Here is a 25614-nt window from a genome sequence, read left to right on the forward strand (position 1 = left end):
GAGGTTTTACGATAAGCGCCTTGGGGTTTCTCAGCTCAACCTGTTCTCAACAGGTTAAGTTAATATTTATACACTTTTTCACATATTACAAAACAAATGAATAAAGAACAGAATAGACTATTTAATTTGATATAAAGCGAATGCACATGTAACTGAACACAATAACCTGCCTAGGTTGTTTTCATAGTTAGAGCAGTATTAGATGAAACAGATGATCCTTTCTCCATACATCATTTAAATTGAATCATTTAAGTGAAATGATTGGGTTATCACTTATAAAATGACCACAAGCCACAAGCAAGGAGTGTTTTTGTTTTCTGACAAAAGCCATAACCTTGATGTCCTGTAGGTTGTGGTCCTCCCTAGCTCAACGAGTGTGGCATTAACAGAGGCCTTAAGACATGGATCAGGATTGTATCACCACTGGAACCTAGCCTCATGACACCGTCCGGATCTCACTGGTTGACATTCAGTTTCTCTCTCCAGATGGACCTGGCCTCCAGCCCGTTGAAAGCTTTTTCCAAAATAAAGCGCTAGGACTAATCAATGCTCGGGGGAGGGGGTTTCAGTTCAAGACAAAAAAGGCCTGCTGTCTTCTGAATTAGAAATGTGTCAAAAATTAAAGAGAGAAGGTCAAAACAGCCCTATTCAGAAATAGACTGAATAGTGATATTAACAGATCAACAGAAATTTGCACGGAAAGCTTTTTCGTGAGGAGATTAGATTTTTGTCAGAGAACAGATTTGTCAAAAGCGAAGACAGCAAGAGCATCACTCTGATTGACTTGAGGTTTTAACAACATAAGGCCGTGGTTGGAAAGTATGATATGATACGTTATGATATCAAAACTTTATTTCAGACTCAGGTCCATAAATAACACAAGACAAATACAATACAAAAATATAAAAAATCAGTTCATATACAAACATTTCAGCCAGCGAACCCTCAGGCTGGAGGTATAGCGAGCACAGCTCAGAGTGGGATTTACAAGTACCACAATGATACTATTCCTCCAATCGGTTCATACATTTAAACATAAGATTTCTTAAAAGTGCATGGAATGTGCTCACTCCTGCAGTGACAAACATTTGGCTGGCACTGCCCCCTCTGGGTATTTTTAAAAGGATGCGCATAGCATCATTGTACGCAATTTTCAGCCACTGCATGCTCGATTTTTTGTAGCTTGACCATAATTGAGCGCAGTAAACCGGTGTACAATATGCTTTGAACAGGCCTACCTTCACCTGTGTTGAACAAAAGCTGAACTTGCGTGCAATGGTGCATGCAGCACAGCCAAACCAGAATGATAATCATTGCGAAATACAAACTAGAATATCTCGATGATCTCACTAGGATAACTTGAAGCACCCATGTGAAGAATGTATTCACATATGGTCTGCTTGCAATACATGGCAAGATGCTAACCATCTTACAATAGCATAAGCCAACCATGATTTCACAATGAGAGGACACATTCAAGGACATAGAGAAGATCTGACTCAGTATAAAAAAGGTCAATATTTCCAGATATATAAACGGTGAAAACATGACAGGCTTGCCTAACCCTTTAGAGTGAAAGAGCTATAAACTGATTTCTCTCTCTCTCTCTCTCTCTCTCTCTCTCTCTCTCTATATATATATATATATCTCTATCTATGTATACTTATATTTTCACTAAGCTGTAATAATTAATCTTTGGGAGCTGTAGGATATCCAGACCATCACCTCTCCTTCTAGTTGCAGAGACTGCTTTTCTGGGAAGGAAGACTTGGAACACTGAGGCGGACAGGCGCTCGCACGCTGACTGCTTTTTTTCTCTGTGCATATTTGAGGATATGTGATTGGCTTGCATATGTGTGTTTGTAAGTGTGTGTGTGTGTCTGTGTGTGTGTCTGTGTGTGTATATGTGTGTGTGTGTGTGTGTGTGTGTGTGTATACATATGTTGCATCCAAGAACAATGATATGAACAGTTACAAAATAAGCCTTGCAGCCAACTCTCGGTCATCTGAACTAGGAACACGTGTGCGTGAGCGTGCGTGTCTATGTCTGTGTGAGCATGTTTATATGCGTGTGCATGTGTGTGTTTGTGAGCCATATGGTGGTTGTTGGCCGGTATGAGTCCAGGCAGGGATGCAGAGAGTGCTTTGTGCTAAAGGAGCAGAAGGACATGTGGCCCCAGTTATCTTCTGCAGTGTTCGCTAACCACCAGGCAGCAATACTTTCCTCCCTCCACTGAGAAATAACTTTCCCAGAGAGATAAACTGATAGCGATCAGGTCAGTGACAGTAGAGAGTTCACAAAGTACTGGAATGATTTATAGTAGGGCCGACATTACTTTGACGAGAATCTGATACAGTAGTCATAAAAACCAACTTGACATTTGGCGACTTTTCTACATTTGTTCTTATAATAATTGTTGAAACTGCAATACCTTACGTCAAGTCTACATCATAGGACACCTGATTTATGCAACTGCACTGTGGCTGAATGAGAGTATTGTATCTCAACCAATCCATGTCGTATTTTTGGTCCACAATGCCAAATGTCAGGTCCACAGTATCCACTATGTGTATGATATCATCCAATAATAGCAAGGCATACTGTGAAATTAATAAATACATAAAAAATAAAATACTTATATAATAATGAATCCACAAAAAATATATTAAAGTCCAGATATAAATGGGGAATTACCTAAGAAGCTTGATCTACGGTTCAATTTGATGGCCTCGAAGAAACCTTATTTGAAAACCTAAATCTCTGGATGTCAAAATATACAGTAATCCCGGCATCTGCCTACCACCCATAACATCTGAGCGGTTATCCACATACTAATCACTAATCCCCTGCATCCCTCCCCACCCAGATATATGCACTCCTACTGGCAAAACAACCGTGAGCTATGCTCCTGTACTTACATTCTACACAACATTCAGAGCCATGATCATCCCAATCTGGGTGAGGTACTTGAGACAGCAGCTCATCCCTGACAGAACATGAGACCCCAGACCCCAGACCGCCCAAACAAAAAGGATCTGGGATCGATCCTCAGCGTTTACATGTAAGCATCCTTAAGCAAGAGCCAGTCTTCCCTCTCACTATTCATTCAATTTCTAATGATATATTCATGGTGAGGTTATTTAATATGTATCGCATTGGCTCACAGTGCCAAGGCACTAAAGGTTATCCAGTACAGTTTAAATGTAATTTTGAAACACAAATTCGTTATCATGCATCAAAAGTAAACTATGCAGCTTAATGAAATTCAACAACTAAAGACTACCAAACGACCAGTGACTTTGTTCAAAAGTGTTTATACTGGAACCTCTCTGCCAACAATAGCATCACTTCATGATCTTCTCACTTATCATATAAGGTGCACTTCACTACACCTCAGCATCACCCAAGCGCCATCCCAGTTAGATACAAAGTAAGAATCACAGTTAGATTTAGTGTTAGATACACAGTTAGATACACAGTTAGATATACAGCTAGATAACCAGTTAGACACACAGTTAGATAACCAGTTAGAGAGACAGTTAGATACATAGCTAAATACACCGTAAGAGACACAGTTAGATACACAGCTAGATAACCAGTTAGATGCACAGCTAGATTACCAGTTAGAGACACAGTTAGATAACCAGTTAGATAGATACACAGTTAGACAATAAACAGAACAGAACAGAATAACCTTATCTTGCAGCACATCAGCTAGTTTCTGGCGAGGGCATTTTCTCATGTCGAAGTGATGTCAGGCAAGTACTGTGTCCCCAGTGTGTGTGTGTGTTTGTGTTTGTGTGTAAAATGTGATAATGTGTGGATCTCTCGGTGGCTCTGTCCCTGTGTGAGGCTGGTAACAGTCATTCACCCAGACACTGGAGGATTACGGTTCAACTCAGACCCGGTCCCCCCCTAGCACCCCCTCCTTGCCAACACACTCACACAAACACACAGCACCCCGAGAGCCTACATTAAGCCCCCCCCCCCCCCCCCCCCCCCCATGGCTGCCCATTGAAACTCACTCTCCCCCTCTCTCAGGAATCCCTTCGTCTTCTTCTAAATTCCATCAATTCTAGAAGGCCCACTTTCAACACACACACACACACACACACACACACACACACAGACACACACACACACACAAACATGCACAAGGACACACACAAACACACACACAAACACACAAACACACACACACACATGCATGCTAGCACAAACACATGTACATGCACACACAAAAGCTCCTTCAGGAAAAACATCCAATCGTTTTTTACTTATCGATCAGTGTTCATTTCCATTCCAAATCTTTATGAAAAAATCTTTCATCCAATGAATTATGCAGCACTATACTCACATTTAAAAGGAAAATCCTACTGTACAGTTCTAGGTAACTATATTAAAGTTTGAAATGTTCTTTTTTAACCATTCCCCAGAAATGGCTGTTATAGTTGACTGCACACTCCCCATAGTGCTCAGCCTGGGTGGTTTGAAAGGGCAGTGTGCAAAGTCAGACACCCCCACTTCCCTCTCCCCAATGGGCCCCCCGAAAAGTGATTTCATGCAAGGGTCCCCAAATGTAAGCTTAAAGCCCAGTTTCTCTGAGGGGACGGGATAAAGTTGCAGTACACAGTATGACGCAGTATGCTGGTATCTAACAGGTTAGTGCGGTGTTGTTACCTCTCCAGGGTCATAAAGGAAGTTACACACAGAGTCAAACATTAAGCTACTTGGTTGTAATAGTGACAAGTGCTGTTTTTATAAAAGAAAAGGGGTCTGTGATCCAGTCATCTCAATCTGCCGTAATCCCCTGAACCATGTCATTGTGATTAAAGATGTTAAAACAAAGGCTTCACACACACACACACACACACACACACACACACACACACACACACACACACACACACACACACACACACACACACACACACACGCACACTCACACAAACAGTGTTAATCCTGCAACTGACCTAATGCCACATAATAAAGGCTACATTATGAGGGCATCTCTTAAGCCTGGCTGAACTATGAGGAGGAGGAGGAGGAGGAGGAGGAGGAGGAGGAGGAGGAGGAGGAGGTGGAGGAGAATGGGGTGGGGGTGGCTAAAAGAGATAGCAGCTCTGTTGCCTCATTTTAATAAAGCTGCATATTGAAAGCCTGGGGGAGACATAGCAATACTTCTGTGCTAAACTCCCGTTATGGGAGTATAGCAGCCATAGCCACTGCTATGAGTTAGAGCCAGACTAACATCCTTAAAGAGGTCTAAGAGCTACAATCTGAAATCAAGTCCTATTCAGTGAGAGAATGTTGAGCATTAGTCTCCTTTCAGATGTTCTCTTTCTCAGAGAAGAAAATTGCAACAGCAAAGCTATCATTACTAATGTCCTTTGATCTCCCCTTTTGTTTGGTCCAATCTACTCTCCAGATCAGAGGCAAGGCAAGGACCTTTTGCCGGTTGTCTATTGTTGTGTTGAAAATGTGATGAACTTGAAGACGGATGTCAGGTGTAGTTCAACCACAGGGCTGCCAGTGATCTGTGACCCTAGAACAGTTGGGGTCGGTGTCCAGGCACTTAGGTGGAACCAGGCACTTAACTTGGCTGAGTGAATCATATCATAATCACACATTTAATTTGTTGCCTATGTTGGCCTTCTTTGCTCGTGTGTGTGTGTGTGTGTGTGTGTGTGTGTGTGTGTGTGTGTGTGTGTGTGTGTGTGTGTGTGTGTGTGTGTGTGTGTGTGTGTGTGTGTGTGCGTGCGTGCATGCGTGAAATGTGAACTTCAGTGGTTCTCAAACCTTTTTGGTCGGCTCTCCGCCGGGCACGAGGGCCACGGTCACCTCCTAAATCGTTCACGCCAGCTTCGGCGGTCATTTATTTTTACAGCTCTTGTGCTCATCCAACACATTTCTAATTGTCGGGTGCCTCTGCTTTTGTTGTTATACAGTGTGCAATTGAGCTTTCCCCCCTCCCACATAAAAGCATCCCGTCCTCCCCGCCTGCAGTACCCAGGCTCCTCTCAAGGGAGACGCGCCTCCCACCTTGAGAAACTAGCTTGTGCACAACTTTATGCGTCATAGTTCTGAACAGAGGTTCACCTGTGATCACATGTGATCTATGCGTCACAAGTCACTAATGAAATAGTACAAATGATGTGTCTACTTTTCTCTATTATATACCATTATTTTCTGTATTATGCTTATCATGCTCTAAATAATCAGTGTGGCCCCTCAAACAGGACAGCCAGCAGTGTAATTGTCTGGCATCCCTGCCAGACAATTACACTGCTGTGACAATTACATCCCTTGCTATAATCTGGGGTGTCATCAAAACAGCATCTATGTGTTCCCTGCTGACTCAGAGGCCAGAATAACCTAGCATTCATTTTGTGATTTATCCTCCAACTCAAAATCATTCCCAGTGTCCCAGTGATAAAGAAATAGCCAGCATACATGTACCATCACACTAATATAAAAACACAATTATAATTATGGGAAACAAAGATAAAAGGTGCTAAAGAAATCTACAATACCCAATACACCTTCAGAGAGGACCTCAAAGTTAATTTAATTTCACATTTTGTGCTATGCCAGCTTGTACCTTCATCCAACACAAAGCACTTGAAAAAACTTGAAAGAGACTTCAAGTGTTCTCCCCTTCTGATGATTGGAACAGAGGAGTTTGTACTTGTGCTAACAATAGTGATGTCAGTCTTTCCTTATGGGATGCTGTCGCTTCATTTTGCGACATAACGAGTTCCCTTTGAATCCGTCTGAAATTAGAAAGTGTTGAGGTGACAGAGGTGAGATGAAAATTGGGGAGGAGAGACAGATGTATATATAGCGGTTCAGTCAGAGAAGGACTGCAGGGGAAGCATCTATGTCACTGTTGAAGGAAATCCAGTCAGTCAACAGCGGCACATTACCACAGCAAGCATGTTCCTTAGGGCCGTAGCACTATGGGGGAAGCCATTGGGGCCCATAACAGTACCCTCCTGGCATTTTTAAATAAACACACACACATACAAAGACCTATAGACACTGCATTATCATTTATACCTGCCAGTTTCTTGAACATAATGGACTTTTCTCTGTCCTCTTCGGGTTAAGTAGGCTAATCAATGAATTAGCTTTATGATTGAAGTGGATTGTTTCTCTCTCTGTTGGCTTTGATCAACAATATGTTTCAGCCCCCCTACATACACACAAGGGAACCCACACACAAGCACAGACACAGACACAGACACACACACACACACACACACACACACACACACACACACACACACTCACAAACACACAAAAGCGGTTCTTTCTGTACACAAAGCCGGAACATTGCCTCCCTTAATAAGCAGGTCTAATTAAAACCTACATCGTTAGGGAGACAGCAGCTCGTTAGGGCTTTCTGCTAATCACGCCATTACACAGGAAAGACCAAGCGCACCGCATTCAATGCTGGCCAACACCCCCACATACACACACACACACACACACACACACACACACACACACACACACACACACACACACACACACACACACACACGCACACACACAATCACACATACACACACAATCACAACAGCAAGAGAAGGCTGTGTGGTGTGTGACTCCTCCTTGTCAGGTTGGGTTTCTGTTAAAGGAGAATACAAAGAAAGCCCAGGAGAAATGGACCAATGACCATAGGTCGGTTCAGTCAGTTCAAAGAGAACGTCAAAGCTGAAATCTAATTGCTGCTTGGTTCTCTCTGTCTAATCTCTGTCTCTCTTCCACTGAGATGTCTGACAGCAGCTCAGGTTGTACCAGCTCTTACATAGAAGGCTCTGACTCAAGACTAAAGGTATATTTTCCGGTACCGGGCTGAAAGTCCATTGTAACAGAGGTAACAAATCTTTGTAAGTGCACGCATCTAGCTTTGAGTGCTGCTTGAATGCGCAATAGATAAGACCCTTACACTAACCTGAACCACAACAAACCATTGGCAGAACGTTAAGGTTTCTAACCGAATAGGTTAGAAACAAAAATGTATAACAAATCCCAAACAATTTTTTTTCCAATACCTTATCATAGACATATCTAATGCGATATAACCAATTAAGTATTTAAGCTTAGCTTTAACTTTAACTTAATGTATAGATGAAGACATATCCAATCAGATTATTGTGAGGGTGGTATTAAGGATGAGGAGTGCAGCAGTGATGTAGTGGTGTAAGGACACAAGTCTCACAAATCAGACTTTAGATCACAAAGGCTGGTGGCAGACAATCTCAAATATGGGTTTCTTCTTTTTCTTTCTGTTCATATTTCTTTAGACCAATCATGCTGATGGAAGCAGTGTTATGTAAGCTCGTAATTGGCTATTAACAGTGTAGAATTTTGGTGTATTCTAGTGTCTCTATGTGTTCACATTTCTGAGTGTGGGGACAGGCCAGTGCCTCTCCAACTGATACCAGGTGATATTTCCAACAATCCTCCATTTGTTTATGTCCCTACGAGGACAAACCAAATACCCCGTCCCAGGCCGTTTGGGTAATAGCCAGGGCTATATAACTTATCAAGGGAGAGAATGCCTCTGTTCTTATGTGTTTTTTCCTTTTGTATAATACTCGCCCCAAACCTTTGGTTCGGTGAGAAGAGGGATCGACAGCCAAGGAGCACATCTGGAGACTGCTCCTCAACAACCTAAACTATTGATTATTCAATGCTCCTGAACAACCTAAACTATTGATTATACAACAAGTCTGTACCTTGTTGTATTACATCCTGGAAAAAACCATCTATTCAACCCTCTGATCCAACCTGTCAAGCTGCCTTGAGTTCCACTTCAAGAATTACTACTATGACGAGAAAACGCGAAGTCTCTGAATAACAGCTTTGAAATAAAATGAAATCTAACAAAAAGGAAATAAAACGTGGGCAGTATTAAACAGTAAAAAAAATCTCTAAAGGTTTCAATTCATCCCAGTGTAGACTGGTCCATGTAGAAAATATATACACTTATTTATATTCCCTTTCTGAAAGCTTTGTTTTGCAAGGTTCCCCAAATGTTATCAGTTTCTCTTTGGTTGAATATTTCTGCAACGAAACAGGGGACAAGGTGATAGTCTGCCCCTTCAGTCTTCTTGTTTCCGGCACATTAGGACACAATTAAGATGGCAGATATTTAGACCATTAATGAGCAAGACAACACATGTGATGTTGACAAGGATTCTAGAGGAAAAGATCAGTCGTCCAGCCCCAATTCATGATCATTATCATGTCAATATCTTATTGTAACATGTAAACATAATATGCAACTTTTATAGTCTTAATCTGTCCATAGAATGGCCATTAAAAAAACGTTTTAATTTTTAAATCAACACCAAGTGAAATAAACAGGCAGAATGTGTGCATGGCCAGTTCCCTGGTTGGAGTAGCGTTTTATTAAAACAGCACTTCATTGCTATCCAGCTGACTCCCACTCCTGTCAAATCTCTCCTGGGCCCTGCATAATACCCAGGAGGGTCCCCTCACCAGAGCTTTCAGAAAATACATTCTGGTGGAGGAGTGCATGTGGCAGTGGGACAGGAGGAGGAGGGGTAGACATCATAGACTTGAACTTGTTATTTCTAAAGTCGTATTGTATGGGGAGACTGTCTTTATCTCTCTATCTCTGAGACAGAGAGATAGAGAGAGAAAGAAAGAGAGAGACACAGACTCAAGACAGACTGAGAGAGTGACAGAGAGAGACCAATAGTGTGACACAGAGCATGAGACAGAGAGAGAGAGAGACAGATAGATAGACACAGAGAGCGAGACAGTCAGAGAGAGAAAGAGAGAGGAAAGAAAGACCCAGAGAAAGGCCGACAGACAGACAGAGAGATAGACAGAGAGAGAGAGACAGAGAAAGACAGACAGAGAGATGGAACGACATGGAGGAAAAGCGACAGAGCGAAGAGATAGAGAGAACCAGAGAGAGAGAGAGATTACGGTATAATCTTTGCATGTGGCCTTCAACCAACATTAGCTCAGATTACAGTTGCATACCCTGTACTTACCACTTAACTAACTGTAACAATGCATATATCTGTCTTACTCTGTTACTACAGAAAACAATAGTTATCCTGTTTTCTGTCTAGACCTGGTTTAAAATGTAGTAGGACTCAAAATTGGAAGAACAAACTAAATTAACTGCACAGTCTGCTGTATATTAACCATATATATGTGATGTGGTTACGTTGTGTTTATAGATCTATTGTATTTATATCCAGGAATGAAAGGAGACCATGATCAGAAATGAAAAATGGTACGCTTGCACCCTGATAAGCTGTTAACACAATTGCCACAGTGATGGAGAATACATTTAAACAGCTTCAAAATGTTCAACAAATAGTTACAATGAAACACAAGTGACTGACATCTAGGTTGGGAGAATTCTGTCTGCTGATGGCAGGCGGAGCCACAAGGCAGTGGACGAGAATCCAGTTATGAAGTTACTGGCAGTATCCATGTCAATACACTGTCCCCTGGATTGTTAGTCTGAAGTAAATGCACAGATGTGTGAGCCTGGAGACCAACCTGATTACGTGACCTCACTGACCTCATGGCGGGCCAATCAGGGACTGCGTCATAGGCGAATTCGTAATATACAGGCCGCCGCATGGCTGCTCCCATAGATAGGGGAGATAACGATAACATTAGTAAAGTAAACACGGCCATAAGTGAAGTTATTGCTGAAATAGAGTCAATAGCATCAAGTAAACAAGAAGAGTTTGCACAAGCAGAGATTTTTGGCGAAAAATAGGTTTTCGCCGTTGACCCGACTGGATCGTTACGCTTAACAGGTAGCTAAGTACCCCAATATAATAAAGGAACAATATAGTTGTATACTTCACATGATGTTCCCCAGTACCTTTATAAGTATTGGAACTGTTCTCAGTAAAAAATATTACACCGTAGAAGAGAAGTCACAATGTACGTTGCTGGCTTTAATCTAAAGGGTTACTGAACTAACTAACCACTAATGAAGGGGCTTAAAAATGTAAATGAAAGAAATAAAACACATACAAATAGGCGTTATAATTCACACTGACTACTACCAAGAGCCCAAATAGTAAGAGAGCTTGCCTGTTAAATAGCCATCTGTATAAAATCTGTTTGCATGTGCCTGTACAGTATCCAGCCCTGTATTACCTCTCCTTCCTCTCCAATTCTTGCCTTTCATCTCAGGGTTTCCCCCCTTGACTCCTTCCTTCTCCGTGATGAAGAGATGTAGTCGTAGTCTGGCACAGGTAATTGCTTTTTTCCCCTTGCATGCAGTCTAATTTACTTCCTCTCTCTCTCTCTCCCATTACCCACCCAGGGTATACAACTGCCTGCATCAGCCTTGTGTTTATGAGAGGTTGTCATCCATTTCTCTGATCTTGTACCTGTTGCCCTAAAATACTTTTCTACAAGAAAAGTATCCAACATTAAAATTGTCTTGATAACCCAGTGTCGCAAATCAAACAACACACAAATGGAATAAACTACAAATTATATATTATAATTATATTATACAATGTTATCTGACACACATAACAGGCCCGAATAACTGGACAGTGTTGGTGGGGTTTAATCCTTAAAGAACAATCTCTGTTCAAAAAAGGTACTTTGTTTATCACCAAAATGTAGGCCATATGAAGAGTATAATTCAACGAGTTCCTAGAAGTCCTTCAGCAAAATGCATAGACTTCTTACCTAATAGACGTCTGCATCAACTTTAAAAACAGTCTGGGGTCAATTGTTCGCTTCATACATGGTATATATCAGTGACGCAGGGAGGCACATCCATTCTATCTTTGGAGACTATTGGTTTGTGGTTACAGCTGGGATGACAGCAAAGTGACCAGCCTACACCAAAACATTGATAGACGTGGATATTTTGAGGATTAAAATGTTTATTTCACCTCGGATAAACAAACTAGCATGCGGCTCGCGATAGTGATAACATGCGGATCATCAGCATATCTTCCAAAGCACATTGCGACCCCAGCAAGTAGGTAAAATCCTGTTTCTGTGACCCAGAAATGTACTGGGTCATAATTTAGTCTAGGTTCTTTCAATAATCGTGGCTCTGCAACTTAAAACTGAACAATAGTCTGTCGCAGCACAAGAAACGACTTTCTGACAATTGGCTACTGTTAGCCTAAGGCTATCCAGACACCAACACCACCAGCACAATAGACAGGCATACAACCTCAGAACTTCAAAGGAGCATATTTGTTCAAACTTTGATTTATGCGGTGCACAAAAATATATCTATACGGTTACTGGTAAGCTTCCAAATGAAGTGAATCACAGGAATTTAGGGAAGAAGGTCTTTAAATATATATAATAGTTATTATACGACATTTGATATTACTAATAATTGTATTAGTATATAATTAGAGAGGTTCCATCTTTACAGGAAAGCAAGGTAATTGAGGAATCATGTTCAGAGGACCTGAGCTGAACCGTGTGGTAAGTGTGGTGTCGTTAGATGGTGGGTCCATTAAGAAGTCACACTGGCTGGTTGGGGGTTCAGGGGAATCAATGTTAGGTCATCTGCCTTGCATGACGGACCGGACGCCCACGCGCCTCGTCCGAGCCGAGACAGATTAGCCTAGCCTGTCAGCGTTTCCTTGCCAACTGCCCTGTAGCTAAGCAACAGATGTGGGTGTGGGAGGTGATGATGATGGCTTGAGCAGGTGCAAACATGCAAGGATTTCCAAGACGCTCACAAGCGGTACAAACAAACACACACATAAACAAACACACACACATACGAACACACACTTGAACACAAACACACACACACACACACACACACACACACACACACACACACACACACACACACACACACACACACACACACAAACAAAGGTTGTTCAGAATATGATGTGTAAATGTGAAGATGATTGTACATTTAGTATGTGTACAAAGAAGACACAGATGCTCAAGATGTTCCATTTCCTAACCAAGTCAATACATAGAGTCTCCCCTTCAGTTTATATAAGCCCAAGCCCTAGCCAGGGAACTCTACAAGTTCAAATGTATTGCCTTATCTGCAGTCATAATGCTTTTCCAGTGTTTCTTCATAGATAACAGCTACATACACATCTTCAACAGTGTGTATTTTTTATTAGTTATTTCACCTTTATTTGACTCGTGCTCTTACTTACTTACTTGCTGACCCGTTTTGTCTCCTACTACATATTTCATTGTATTGTTGACCCAACCTAGATATGACTGAATTTGAACTGAACTGAAACTTTAGGTGTTTGGTTGAGGAGTGAGTGTCATGATCCGCCCCTGGTTTTCCCATTCACCTGCCTGCCACCCTGATCACTCCCAATTAACCCAACCACCTTCACCTGTGTTTCCCCTATATCAGTCCTTTCCTCCCAAACATTCCCTGCCAGGTTGTCTCTTGTGTTTCACAGTGCTTTCCCGCGATTCGAATCCTGACCTACCACCTATCCTGCCTGCTCTCTGATCCTCGCCTGTCTGACTATCCTGCCTGCTCCTGATCCTCGCCTGTCTGACTATCCTGCCTGCTCCTGATCCCCGCCTGTCTGACTATTCTGCCGGTTCCTGATCCCCGCCTGTCTGACTATCCTGCCTGCTCCTGACCCCCGCCTGTCTGACTATTCTGCCGGTTCCTGATCCCCGCCTGTCCGACTACCCTGCCTGCTCCTGATCCCCGCCTGTCTGACTATCCTGCCTGCCGATCCTGAATCCGAGTAAACGATTGACACTGTTCCACGCTCTTCGCCTGTCTGTGCACTTGGGTTCAGCCAAACGCGCACGTTACAGTGAGACTGAATGTGAGAGAAATTCTACGAGCCCTTCTGAGTGTGTGTGTGTGTTTAGGTCCCTAGTTGGAGCCAATGCATGTGTTCAGATCAACACTTGACCCCCATCGTTCCCGATTATTGCAGAAGCGGTGGTCATGGAGCAACAGATCAGACCTCAAACAAACACACACACACACACACACACACACACACACACTAGGGGTGTAACGATACACGTATTTGTACCGAACCCTGTGTGTGTGTGTACAGGCACTTCTTGGTGGTTACAGAGGTGGACTGCGGTGCGTGAATGTGGCGCACATAGCGTTAACATGGCGAATGTAAAGGCTTTTTATGCGATGCAGAATTTAAAACTTGAAGTCTGAGTTTCCCCCGGAACGTTTAGCCAAGCTGATATGCCTGACAAATTCATCCAAATCTAATGACCTGGCTCATCAGGATTTACTTTAGGTCACCCCCCCCCCCCCCCCACACACACACACACACACACACACACACACACAGTACAGTACAGCAAAAAAAAAAAAGGTAAATCAAGTTTACTGACTTACAAGTGTAGTAGTTTACTTAAGTGCTCACAATTTATTTAACAAACCTAAAATGAGTGAGAGCAGCAGCTAAAAACTCTTTCATATATTAATGACAACCAACACAAGGATTTGTGACTAACCAATTAACCAAAAGTCTTCAAGTTGGATGGATGGATGGATAGATGGATGGATTCTTTGAGAATGTCTGAGAATGACAGGCTCTGGTAACGTTCAGCCATTAACAGTCAAAGTTTCAAGAAAAAATCATATAAAGCCAAGACCTCCGCAGGTCTGCTTCTTCTCCTAAATTGCATTGACACATTACTGCCGCCAATAGTTTGGGTGTGGAATTGCATCTGTGATCGTTGAATTCTCCAGTAGTTCTTCTTGTCAATTGATTGACGGAACAGGGGCACGTCAGGGGCCAATCAGATTTCAGCAGGGGCCAGGGCCCCTGTCCTTAGAACCGCCACTGCATGTAAGCAGTGTTGTAAATAAACTGCCCTTATTTGGTGGTTTATTGTTCTTTAAGGTGCAAAGTAAACAATGTACAAAGTAATTAAGGTCCAAAGTCAAAACGGAGAAGTGATTCTGGAAATAATCTTGTTAGAGGACCAATCACAGCCCTTGCCGTCTCCATTGCGTTGACCAATAGGTCCATGGCGTTGATGGATAGTTAAAAAATATTGGATGCACGTAAGCTATGGAGAGGTTCTCCGACAGGCTCTCCGGCTACGGAGAGGGCTCTCCGTGTCTACGTACAGCACTTTAACATGTACGCATTTGAAAAGGCACCATCCAGGTGTTACTATCACCGTTGCTGTGAAAAGAGAACGAGCTGTGCAAACCAAGCTCACGACACTATTTCAACAACCCCTGTCTTGGAATTCAGAAATGCAAATGCCATAACCAAGTTTATTGGTGATTTCATTGCTGCTGATCTACGGCCATTCTCCGTTGTTGACAAACACATACTTTTTTAATTTTCCTCTTAACTATGAACTGTACCGTCCTGTACCGTACCGTGACTTCAAAACCGAGGTACGATCCGAACCATGACTTTTGTGTACCGTTACACCCCTACCACACACACTCGCACGCACGCACGCACGCACGCACACACACACACATATATAAAAACACCATAACCAGAACATTTGAAAATCACCAGGAAAAATAGACAGCAAAACATTTAAACTTACGCACACACTGTGTGAAATGAAGGCCGACCCTCCCGTGTGAACACACACACACATTTTTTTGTCACAGCATATACACAAAAGTCAAAGTCCCTGTCAAACACACAGTCTGTGTTTCACAAATGTATGTGGCGTGCACAAAGGAGGTGATGGAGCAGCCATGTAGTGGAGCCAGAGGGCACCGGGGGGTCAGCCCGGAGACAAAGACACAGCACCACCACCTTTACTCAGAGACCCTCCCACGTACACCGGGGTGAGGCCCTCCCATTAAGGGTACGCCACAGCCCGCTATAAAGCAGGCCTTTACTGAGGCTCCGCAGACACAGGCCCCGGGGTGAGGAGGGAGGGCTGGGGGGGAGTAATGATGATGGGGGAGGGGGTACATTTATTTAGAAAGCTGTCTTTGAGTTGCTCTTTTTTTTTAAGAGGAGCCCTTCGTTGAACCCCCCCCCCCCCCCCCCCCACATACACATACACACACAAACAGACACACACACACACAGACACACACACACACACAGACACACACACACACAAACACACACACGCGCGCGCAATCTTATACCTTTCATACAGACACAGACCCACAGACCCACAGAACCACAGACCCATAGACACACACACACAGAAACACACAGACACATTTGGCCCATTCATTCTACAGATTTATGATCTCTTATAGTGGGGAGAAGAAACTGAGGATAGGCGGGCCCCAGTTAGAGAGAGATAAAGGGAGAGAGAGAGATAGAGAGAGCACGAGAGAGTGGGAGAGAGACAGAGGGAGAGAAAGAGAAAAGGCGGGGGTTTTCGCAAGAAATCTCTTAAAAGGCCAATGAAAACGGGAGTTTGAACCGATGAGGGAATAGAAGAAAGAGAGAGAGGGAGGGAGGGGGGTGTTCACAGTGGGTGGGGCTGGGGCTGTCACAAATATTTCCAAGGTTGCCATCTGGGATAGGCTCGGACCCTTCAAACTGTCACTCACAACCCCCTTACACACACATACACAAGCGAACACACACACACTCACGCGCACACACACATACACACACACACCTCACTACCGACCACACTTAGCTGCCAAGAATCGGCTGGGGTGTACAGTACAGCACATATTGGGTGCCTGGTCCGGCAGGTCCCCGGCCTGTGATTGGCTGGTCAGGGCATCTATGAAATGGCTGCAGTAAGCCAATCAGCCACAGAGCTTCATGCTGATCCATAATGGCTCCATTGAAGCGGCCTCTGTTTCATAATCCCATTGCTATAATCCCCCGGGGTCAGGGAGCAGGCAGCAGTTAGCCTTCCCTCTGCAGACTGACAGCCCTCTCCTTTTAAGGCCGGGAGGAAGTGGAAATTAGGGCCAGAGCAGGAAGGATGCTTGCAGTAAAGGCAGACCCACGTTTGACGGAGTTGTGTACTTTCAAGTACTTCCAAACGCGCATGCATGGACGCACAAACACATTCAAAAACACACGCACAAACACACACACACACACACACACACACACACACACACACACACACACACACACACACACACACACACACCCACACACAGGGGTTCATGAAGGTATGATCGTTTATTTGTCAGGTTTCAGATTTAAAGAGCTATAACAATGGCCAGGGTAATGGTAGCGCACCACTTCTGTTGTAGTGTGTTGCTCAAAATTAATCATTACTAATTAGAGAACTAACAATAGAAATCTTTCAGCAAAGGCAGTTCAAGGGGCTAACATATATAGTTGTTTTTCTTCAACGTAACCATAGCCACTAGTTAGAGCTGTGCATGCACTTGAGACTCATTCCATTTATTTTTATCTGTAGTCAGTCTTTGGATCAAATGTGTTGAATTCCACAGAAAAGTACCATTAACAACAAAATAGATTTTTGTTGGATTCAAGGCCTTTTCAGGCCCTCCAGTATGAAAGGTAAAAATTGAAGCCATTTTCAGTGCGGCTGTGACATTGCGAATTGTGTTGTGTTGTTGTAATAATGTTAGGTCTAACCAGGCCCAAGCAGTGGGCCACCCGACAAACTGGAGAGTATCTGCATGGCTGATGTGGTTTCTAGTGCAAACTCTATGCATATTATAAGGTAACTGCCTCTCCAAATTGCTAAATAATACAGCACAGCAAATAAACACTCCCACCATCCAGTGACAATTGACATGCAAACGCAAACAAAAACACACACACACACTCTCACACACACACACACACACACACACACACACACACACACACACACACACACACACTTTCCCTGACGCGTCAGTATCAAGACAAGAGCCAATAAATACTGGCAAAAAGGGAATGCGGAAACAGCAGACACAAACAAATCAAATAAAACACAAGTAGAAGTAAAATCTGACATAAACACAGCACACAATATACAGTTATAGCATATTTACATTTGTCTTGTGTGTTTTTGGATGGTGGTGGTGTTGTTTTTGTCTATGATGTTGGTTTCTTCCAGTCAAAAATGACGACCTCAGCACTGTGGGTGGGTCTATATGCTAGAAGGCTGTGCTACAGGGGCCTTGGCAGTGGCAGTGCCCTGTAAGACGAGCCAGGGGAGACGGGTGAGGAACAGAGCTCGGGTGGAACGCTAAGCACACTGTGTCTCTAACCTTGGGACAACTGCTGAGCCCAGCCATAACCGGGTCGTCATGCCAACAGCAAAACAAGGCGTCCTCCTCGCTTTACTTTAGCTTTGTTTTTCAGCCCAGAGGTGAAACCGTATAGCAAGCACTGGTGATGATGTACAGATTGTGTTGGGTGAAAAAAAGTCCACAAAAGATATGATCTTATGAGCCTCTCATGAATGACTATGCCTTCCAAAGCGACCTCTAATGAAACAATATGCATGGAACTCATTTCATGAGTAAAAAGAAAAAAGTAATATATTTTATTACCAATATTACCAATATCCCTCACAAACACCTTCCGGCTGGTGATCCAAAGTAATCTCAATACTGTGTTCACGCAAATGCACCCAGTGTTCATTTCTTCCCACACTGTTGTGCCTGACAGCCCGTTTATAGAGCAGTACTTTTTGTACTCAATTGAATTGTTAAATCCAGCACATTAAGTGAGAAGAAAACCAAGAGTCTGGGGCGGGGGGGGCGGAAGGAGAGAGAGTGAGTTTGGCTTTCTGCTGAAAGAGGTTTTTGTTAGGTTCAAGCAACAACTTTTCAGGCCCTCCAGTATGAAAGCACAATGGAGGCAGGTAAAATCTCTTTTGTGTCAGGTAAAAACGGTGGCCATATTCAGTGCGGCCGCAACGTTGCGAATAAAGTTGTGTCCTTGTAATACTGTTACGTTTAACCAGGCCCAAGCAGTGGGCCACCGAGCAAATGTTGTGATGACAAGAATAGATTTCACGTCCAAAGATAGTCTTTCTATAAATCCAGAATGAGTGGAGGTGAAATTCATTCATCTACCAGATGTACAAAGATTAGAATACAACAGCAACTAATGAATTGATTGAGTGCTTGTTTTACAACTACATCCAACATCCATCGCTCAATATTCATCGGATCATTAGCTTTTTTAATTTATTTTCTTCAACTGTTAAGAACATAATAAATACTATACAATTTGCTCCGAAAAAATCAGACCAACACCAGGGCCAGCACAACACGATGACCCCTTTTGGAAAAAAACCTGAGTGAGGGAGGTCAATTTCAAATGGGTGTGATCAACCTAACCCCATGACGAACATCTGAGTACACCATTTGCAAATACCATGTTAATTCTAACATGCTAACACGATAATGTGCGAGCACACTTTGTTACTATCATGCCAACTATTGTGAATCATCTTGAATATATTTTTGCCCATTGGGTTGAAAAGTTAATCGGTTGTTCCTTGACCAATGACCAACCATTTCTATCAATCTTAGGCAAATCTGGGCATTCCTATCTAAGATATTCGCTTTGTTTGTCATCAAGCAGACATACAAATGTAAAACTCTGAAGCAGATATGGCAGAGATGGCACTGACACAGCGACGCATGCAAGAAGAAGTGCTAGTCTACTGCCAGGTGAGTGAGCAGTCTGGAGGGAAAGTGACTGGAGGCCTGTGGCACTCCAGAGCCGCCAGTGTGGAGTATATATTGTGTGTGCTAGCCTGCAAGTGCTGGGGCCAGGCTGACCCAGGGAACATCTGTGTCGGTGGTTGTCAGCTTTGCATTTGCAGCTAGCTGTCAGCGCGCCATCTGTCTCTATAAAGAGCAAATTGTTCCTTGAGCGGCAGCGAGCAGAAGAAGAATGAAAGAGCTGGCAGTGTTGCACGCATCATGAGGAACATTCCTTAATGGGCAGCTCTGCGTCAGGGAACCACGCATAAATGAACACAATGTGCATACACACGTACAAACACATGCATACACATATACACACAAGAATGCAGACAAACACGCACACACACGAATATACGTAAAAACATCCACACGCAGATTGCTAAAAACATATGTCTATGGTATGTTATGTGCTATGAAGCACATCTGAAAGCCAGGACTTACTTAGGCCAGGATTTTATTTACCTAATTATTTTCTGCTGGAGAAATTTCAATAAGAGATTACTAATATTTTTTTAGTAATCTCTCTTTTATTGAGTTAATCATTTCCAAGCAATGTTAGTGTTGTTGGTGGTGACTCTGCATGTCTTTCATGAAATCCAACATGGATGGATACGTAGCAGAGAGTGAATGAGAGAAAGAGTGAGACTAAAAGACAGGTTATGAAGGATGGAAGAACACACAAACGCACACACACACACATGCGCACGCTCTTCCCCCTGAAAAACAGGCACACACTAATTCACCAAATGTCCCTGGCAGCCATCATGTCACTCTGCCTCCCCTTGGGCCCTCAGCTCTTACAGAACACTGTCCCTTTCCAATGGTGAAAGGATGGACATATGTACAAGAAGACACAAGAGAATAGACCACCTACCACACACAGTATGCTACCAGACACTGCAAAAAAAAGCACACACAGCGTGCTAGCAGAGTGGGCCATTCAACCACCCAAAGAGATTGTTTGATTTCAAGTCACTGTTGTGTGTCTGCAAGCATGAGCCAATTACGGGTAAACTGACAAATCAAATCCCCCTTTCGTATCCCTTTGTGTGCTCTGACACATTGACAGGCAGGAGGGCTATTTTTACCTCCACATTAAAAACTGTTTTCACAGATCGCTGACTGGAACTCTGCCTTTCATTAAGGAAATCTATTTACGAAGGGGGGGGGGGGCTTGGTGGGCCGAGGAGTGTGTGGGGGGTGATAAGGGCTGATTAAAACACTCAGTGAGCACAGTCTGAGGCGCAGTGTGGAGCCTGGATATCATTCTGATATTATCTTCTGACAAATGATGTAATTTCAACAGGAAACGAAATAACAAAAATAGACCAGCGGGTGTAATCTGTGATTTTAGGAGCAATCCCAACATGAGATCCACAGACAGTCGCAGCACACACTTCCTTGCAATTGACGGTTGTTACTTGCCATAAAAACCATTGCAATTGACACCTGGTACAGAATCTGCAGTTGTGGAGTATGGTTAATTAGATTGCCTTATCATTCCGTTTTAAAATAATACAGATGATGTAATCCCAATCAGTGATGTAAAGGAAGTCAGAACATGACACCCCAGAGCCTCTGGATGTGTCAACAGCAATTATATTGGAAGTGGGTAGGGGGTACAGAATATTACCTTCCTTCCATCCTTCCCAACCTCCTAACTCCTTCCCTTCCTCCTACACCCTTCCTTCTTTGCTTCCTTCCCTTTCTCTTTCTTGCTCCATCCCATTTTTCTTTCCTTGCTCCCTCCAAATCTTCTTTCCCTACCTCCTTCCTTTCTTCCTATATCTCTGCCCTCAGCCCGCTAATGATGTCATTGCACACCACATCAGGCCCCACGAGCGTGACCAGGGCTGCAGATGACGGGGTGAGACAGGGACACGACACAGCTGAACACACAGCCAAACACAAGGGGCTTCCCTCACTGGGACCCCCCCCCCAGAGACAGGTAACTTTAGGAAGTTCCCGGTTAGCCCAATTAACGCCAATCGAGCTGGGCTGTTTCATCATAGGCTGATTAGGAGGATGTTAACGGAGCATTCACCGCTGGATTGTTTTATTCATCACCCTGCCTCCTGCAATGAGATCATGAGAGCCATTACAGCGTTAAAGTAGTCTACTTGTGTCCTAACATTATATGCATCTTTGACATTGACCACAATCAGTACAATTTGGTTAATCTAAGAAGCCAGCAATCCAGCTGAATTTTGTAACTACGTAATTCACAAATCACAAATATAAGGAATTATAGGTTTGTTTGCGTGTGTGTGTGTGTGTGTGTGTGTGTGTGTGTGTGTGTGTGTGTGTGTGCGTGTGCGTGTGCGTGCGTGTGTGTTTGGTGCCATGTGGAAGCGCTTAAACGCTAAGTCCCCTGTGGGCACGTGGCTGGCACATTTGAGACAGGCCACTAGGAACATGAGTGGATTCGACACTTTGCGCTATGTCAACACGACGAGGACAGTATGGACACCAACACTCACACAGCCACACAAGCGATCTAATATGTCACTCTGCTACAGAAAGGACTACAGAAAGGAGGCTATGCCCTCTGACTGGAGGTCATCAGGTGAGAAAGAGGTCTGGTCAAGGGGGCTGCGACAGACAGTTTCCATTTTCTCAAAGCAGAAGATGAGAGTGGATACGATCACGAACAGTGATCGTAAGTGACATTCAGCTCCCGGCGGGTGTTATCCACACCAAACACAAGGAAACAGAAACCCAACAAAGAAAATGTGCCCTGTTTATAAAACTGGTATAAACTCCATGACAGAAGGGATTTACAACGCCATTAGCGCAAAGCTTCACCGTTAAATCTCTCAGGGCTGGCTTCAAAAAAACGCATGCATAACAAACTTGTTTAGTATTTGTGAAATGTGCATAATGCGATTTATCAACCCAAATCCTGAACATGCAGTGTGGTTCCTACCTAAATCCTCTCAAACTCAACATGTAGGAGCTAAAAATATTAGCATGTGGTGGAGCAGTGAGTGTTTCTGGGTGACTATGTACAACCATTGCGTGTCGTTGAACAAATTGCCTGCTGTATTAAACAGCAATCAATTTGCAAATGAGGTGCATATGTCACACGTATAACTAAAGCAAGCTAGAGAAATTTGTGTGTCTGTGCATGCAGGAGTTGTACATACATACATCGTCAGAAAGACAGATACAAGATGAGAATGGGTAAGAGAGAAACAGAGGGAGGGAACACGAGACCAAGACAGAGACAGACCCAGACCCAGAGACAGAGACAGAGACAGAGACAGAGACAGAGACAGACTAAAAGGGTTAAAGAGAGAGCTAAGCCTAAGAAGAGAGTGATAATGATAGAAACGGCAGCTCGCCCTCCAGCCCCGCTTGATTCATCCTCTGCTGTGAGTCACCTCGGTCTCCCAGGGCAGCTCCCAGGCACAAGCCCCAGGACTAAAAACACCTGGAGGTGCACTACGGCTCACTTCCTGTGTGTGCTTGGGGTCACGCCCCTTGTGCACAGGAGACAAGCACTTACCCCGCAACAAAATCCCCCCCAGAGACGGGGGGCGCTGGAGCGAAAGAAGAGACTTTGAAAAAAATAAGTGAAATGTAGCAGTGGAATTACAAGGTTTATTCTGGTGCACACAGACACATAAGTGAGTGCAAGCACACATACACACAGGCACTATACACAAACAAACGCAAACACACAAATTCAAACATTCTCTTTATCTGTCACATTTGAGAGGAAAACGTACACTACTGTTGGAGGAGTTTGGGAGAGATGAGCATTAAATGGTCTGTATGGTGAGACGATATGATTACAACAGCCTGGACTGAGAGTGGTGGGCGGTAGAGGTGAGTCCTGCTGAGTTCACATCGCTTTTGGGACAAGGATAATCGGCTCTGAACACACTAAGGGTGGAGTGTCATCATAGATTAAATGGAGAGGATATGTCATATGTAATCACACAACTGTATTAAGGCGCAGTAAACTGGACTAAGGTGCAGTGAATGCAAAAATCTATGTTCCCCGACAAAACAAAAGGTTATGCACGGACACTACAAGCTCATAATCATCATGGGGCAGATCAGAGATTCATAAAAACAAGCCACGGAGGAAGTCTGCTGAAGTAAGATATGCTGCTGGACTGGATCCGTTGAAGGAGAGAAGAAAGCAAACCAGTAACCCTTCTCCCCATTGTCTGTTAAAGAGTAATATTTAACTTCCTATTGTGCAAGTGCTTCTAATCCCTCTACAAACACACCGCCGGTTGAAACAAACAGCAGCCGGGGCCAAGAGCAATCTGTCACCGATCAGTATCGATCTCTGTGTCCCTGGGGGCATTAACATGGGTCCCTAGACTGGTTTGAACCTCCTCCCGACACACACTGCCTACCCTCCCCCCCCCCACCCCTCCAACCTCAGACAGGCCTGTGGTGTCCCTAGAGGTCAGCCGCCTTGACAAATGCACCAGGTTATTGTCCGCAGGATGGACAGCGAATTGGAGAGCTGAAGAACATGTGAAAGAGAAAGAGTGAAAGGACATTTGAAGACGGAAGACCGTTCAGCGACCTCACCATTTGGGGGACCTTGCTCCCTCCTCTACCCCCTCCTCTATTCTTTTCCCTGCGTTTGAACACCACTCGAGGAAACGTAAAGCACCGCCGCGAAATAGAGACAGCTGATTGAGGAGAGCCACTTAATGCTGGACCACAAAACAGCCAGCACCCCCCACACACACACACACTCCAAACCGGATTGGATTTCCCATAATCCCGTGGGACCGCGATCCCGCCTCAAAGAGTGACCCTGACACGAGCCTATGACTCAGAGAGAGAGAGAGAGAGAGAGAGAGAGAGAGAGAGAGAGAGAGAGAGAGAGAGAGAGAGAGAGAGTGAGTGTTTGGGGCCCCAAACCAGGCAGGTGCTAATCTTTGTGTGTGTGTGTGTGTGTGTGTGTGTGTGTGTGTGTGTGTGTGTGTGTGTGTGTGTGTGTGTGTATGTGTGTGTGTGTGTGTGTGTGTGTGTGTGTGTGTGTGTGTGTGTGTGTGTGTGTGTGTGGTAAAAGGGGGTCCGTTTGCCGTCTGTCAGCCCAGCCTGCTGTTTGCCTGATCGCCCGGTCCACGTCCTCATCCCCTGTGGTCTCTGGCATGCGTGTGTGCGTGTACGTGTGCACGTGTGCATGTTTGAGGGGAAAACAGTGCTATCCCTGATGCACTAATGTATCCAGGATAAGGTATCGCTCTAATTGCATTAGTGCAGCGGGGTCAGTGTGTGTGTGTGTGGGTGTGTTGGTTACGCATCCACAACCTCCCGCTGTTCGAACCTCCCTAAGGACTGCACTCATAGTTGGGAGGACTGGTGTGTGTGCTGTGTGTGTGTGTGCTGTGTGTGTGTGCTGTGTGTGTGTGTGTGTGTGTGTGCTGTGTGTGTGTGTGTGTGTGTGTGTGTGTGTGTGTGTGTGTGTGTGTGTGTGTGTGTGTATTGGTTTGTCAAAGCCGCAGCTGGGTATCCCAGTAACTTAAGCAAAGGAACAGCAAGTCTTTTTCACTAGAAACAGCATGTGTTTCAGCTAAAGCCTTCTGCAAAAGGTCTCTTGTGTATGTGGACTTAATGTCTTCTGTATACATAAATCATGAAAACATCTTGCCGAATCAACTTTATTTTCATTTATCTGAATGTACATTTCGCAACTGACAGGCACACATTCACACACGCGAACACACACACACACACACACACACACACACACACACACACACACACACACACGAGATCAGAAATGTCACTCAACATGTGCGACCATGCACATCAACCACAAACACGCACAGTGAAACACCGACTATAGACCAGACAGTTCCCGATGGAGATGCGCATGCATGCAAGCAATTAAATGATGACAGAGTAACAGACGGTAACACGGAGACGCCTACCTTGTCAAACAGAGACTTCCATTGCTGAGAGGAAAAGAAAGGAGAGAGGGGAAAAAGAGAAAACGCTATTGAAG

General features: G+C 44.0%; 1 protein-coding gene across 1 annotated transcript in view; it reads right to left on the minus strand.

Annotated features, from left to right (window-relative positions):
- rhbdl3 (rhomboid, veinlet-like 3) overlaps nucleotides 1–25614 on the minus strand; it is a gene marked incomplete at both ends in the record, with an annotated part of 41728 nt that overhangs the window by 15640 nt on the left and 474 nt on the right. The window contains one exon of the mRNA XM_079731079.1: nucleotides 25541–25564. Within this exon, the coding sequence (XP_079587205.1) occupies nucleotides 25541–25564 (24 nt within the window). The remainder of the gene's footprint in view (nucleotides 1–25540; nucleotides 25565–25614) is intronic.

Source organism: Pollachius pollachius (genome assembly GCF_949987615.1).
Source record: "Pollachius pollachius genome assembly, chromosome: 2".
NCBI lineage: Eukaryota > Metazoa > Chordata > Actinopteri > Gadiformes > Gadidae > Pollachius > Pollachius pollachius.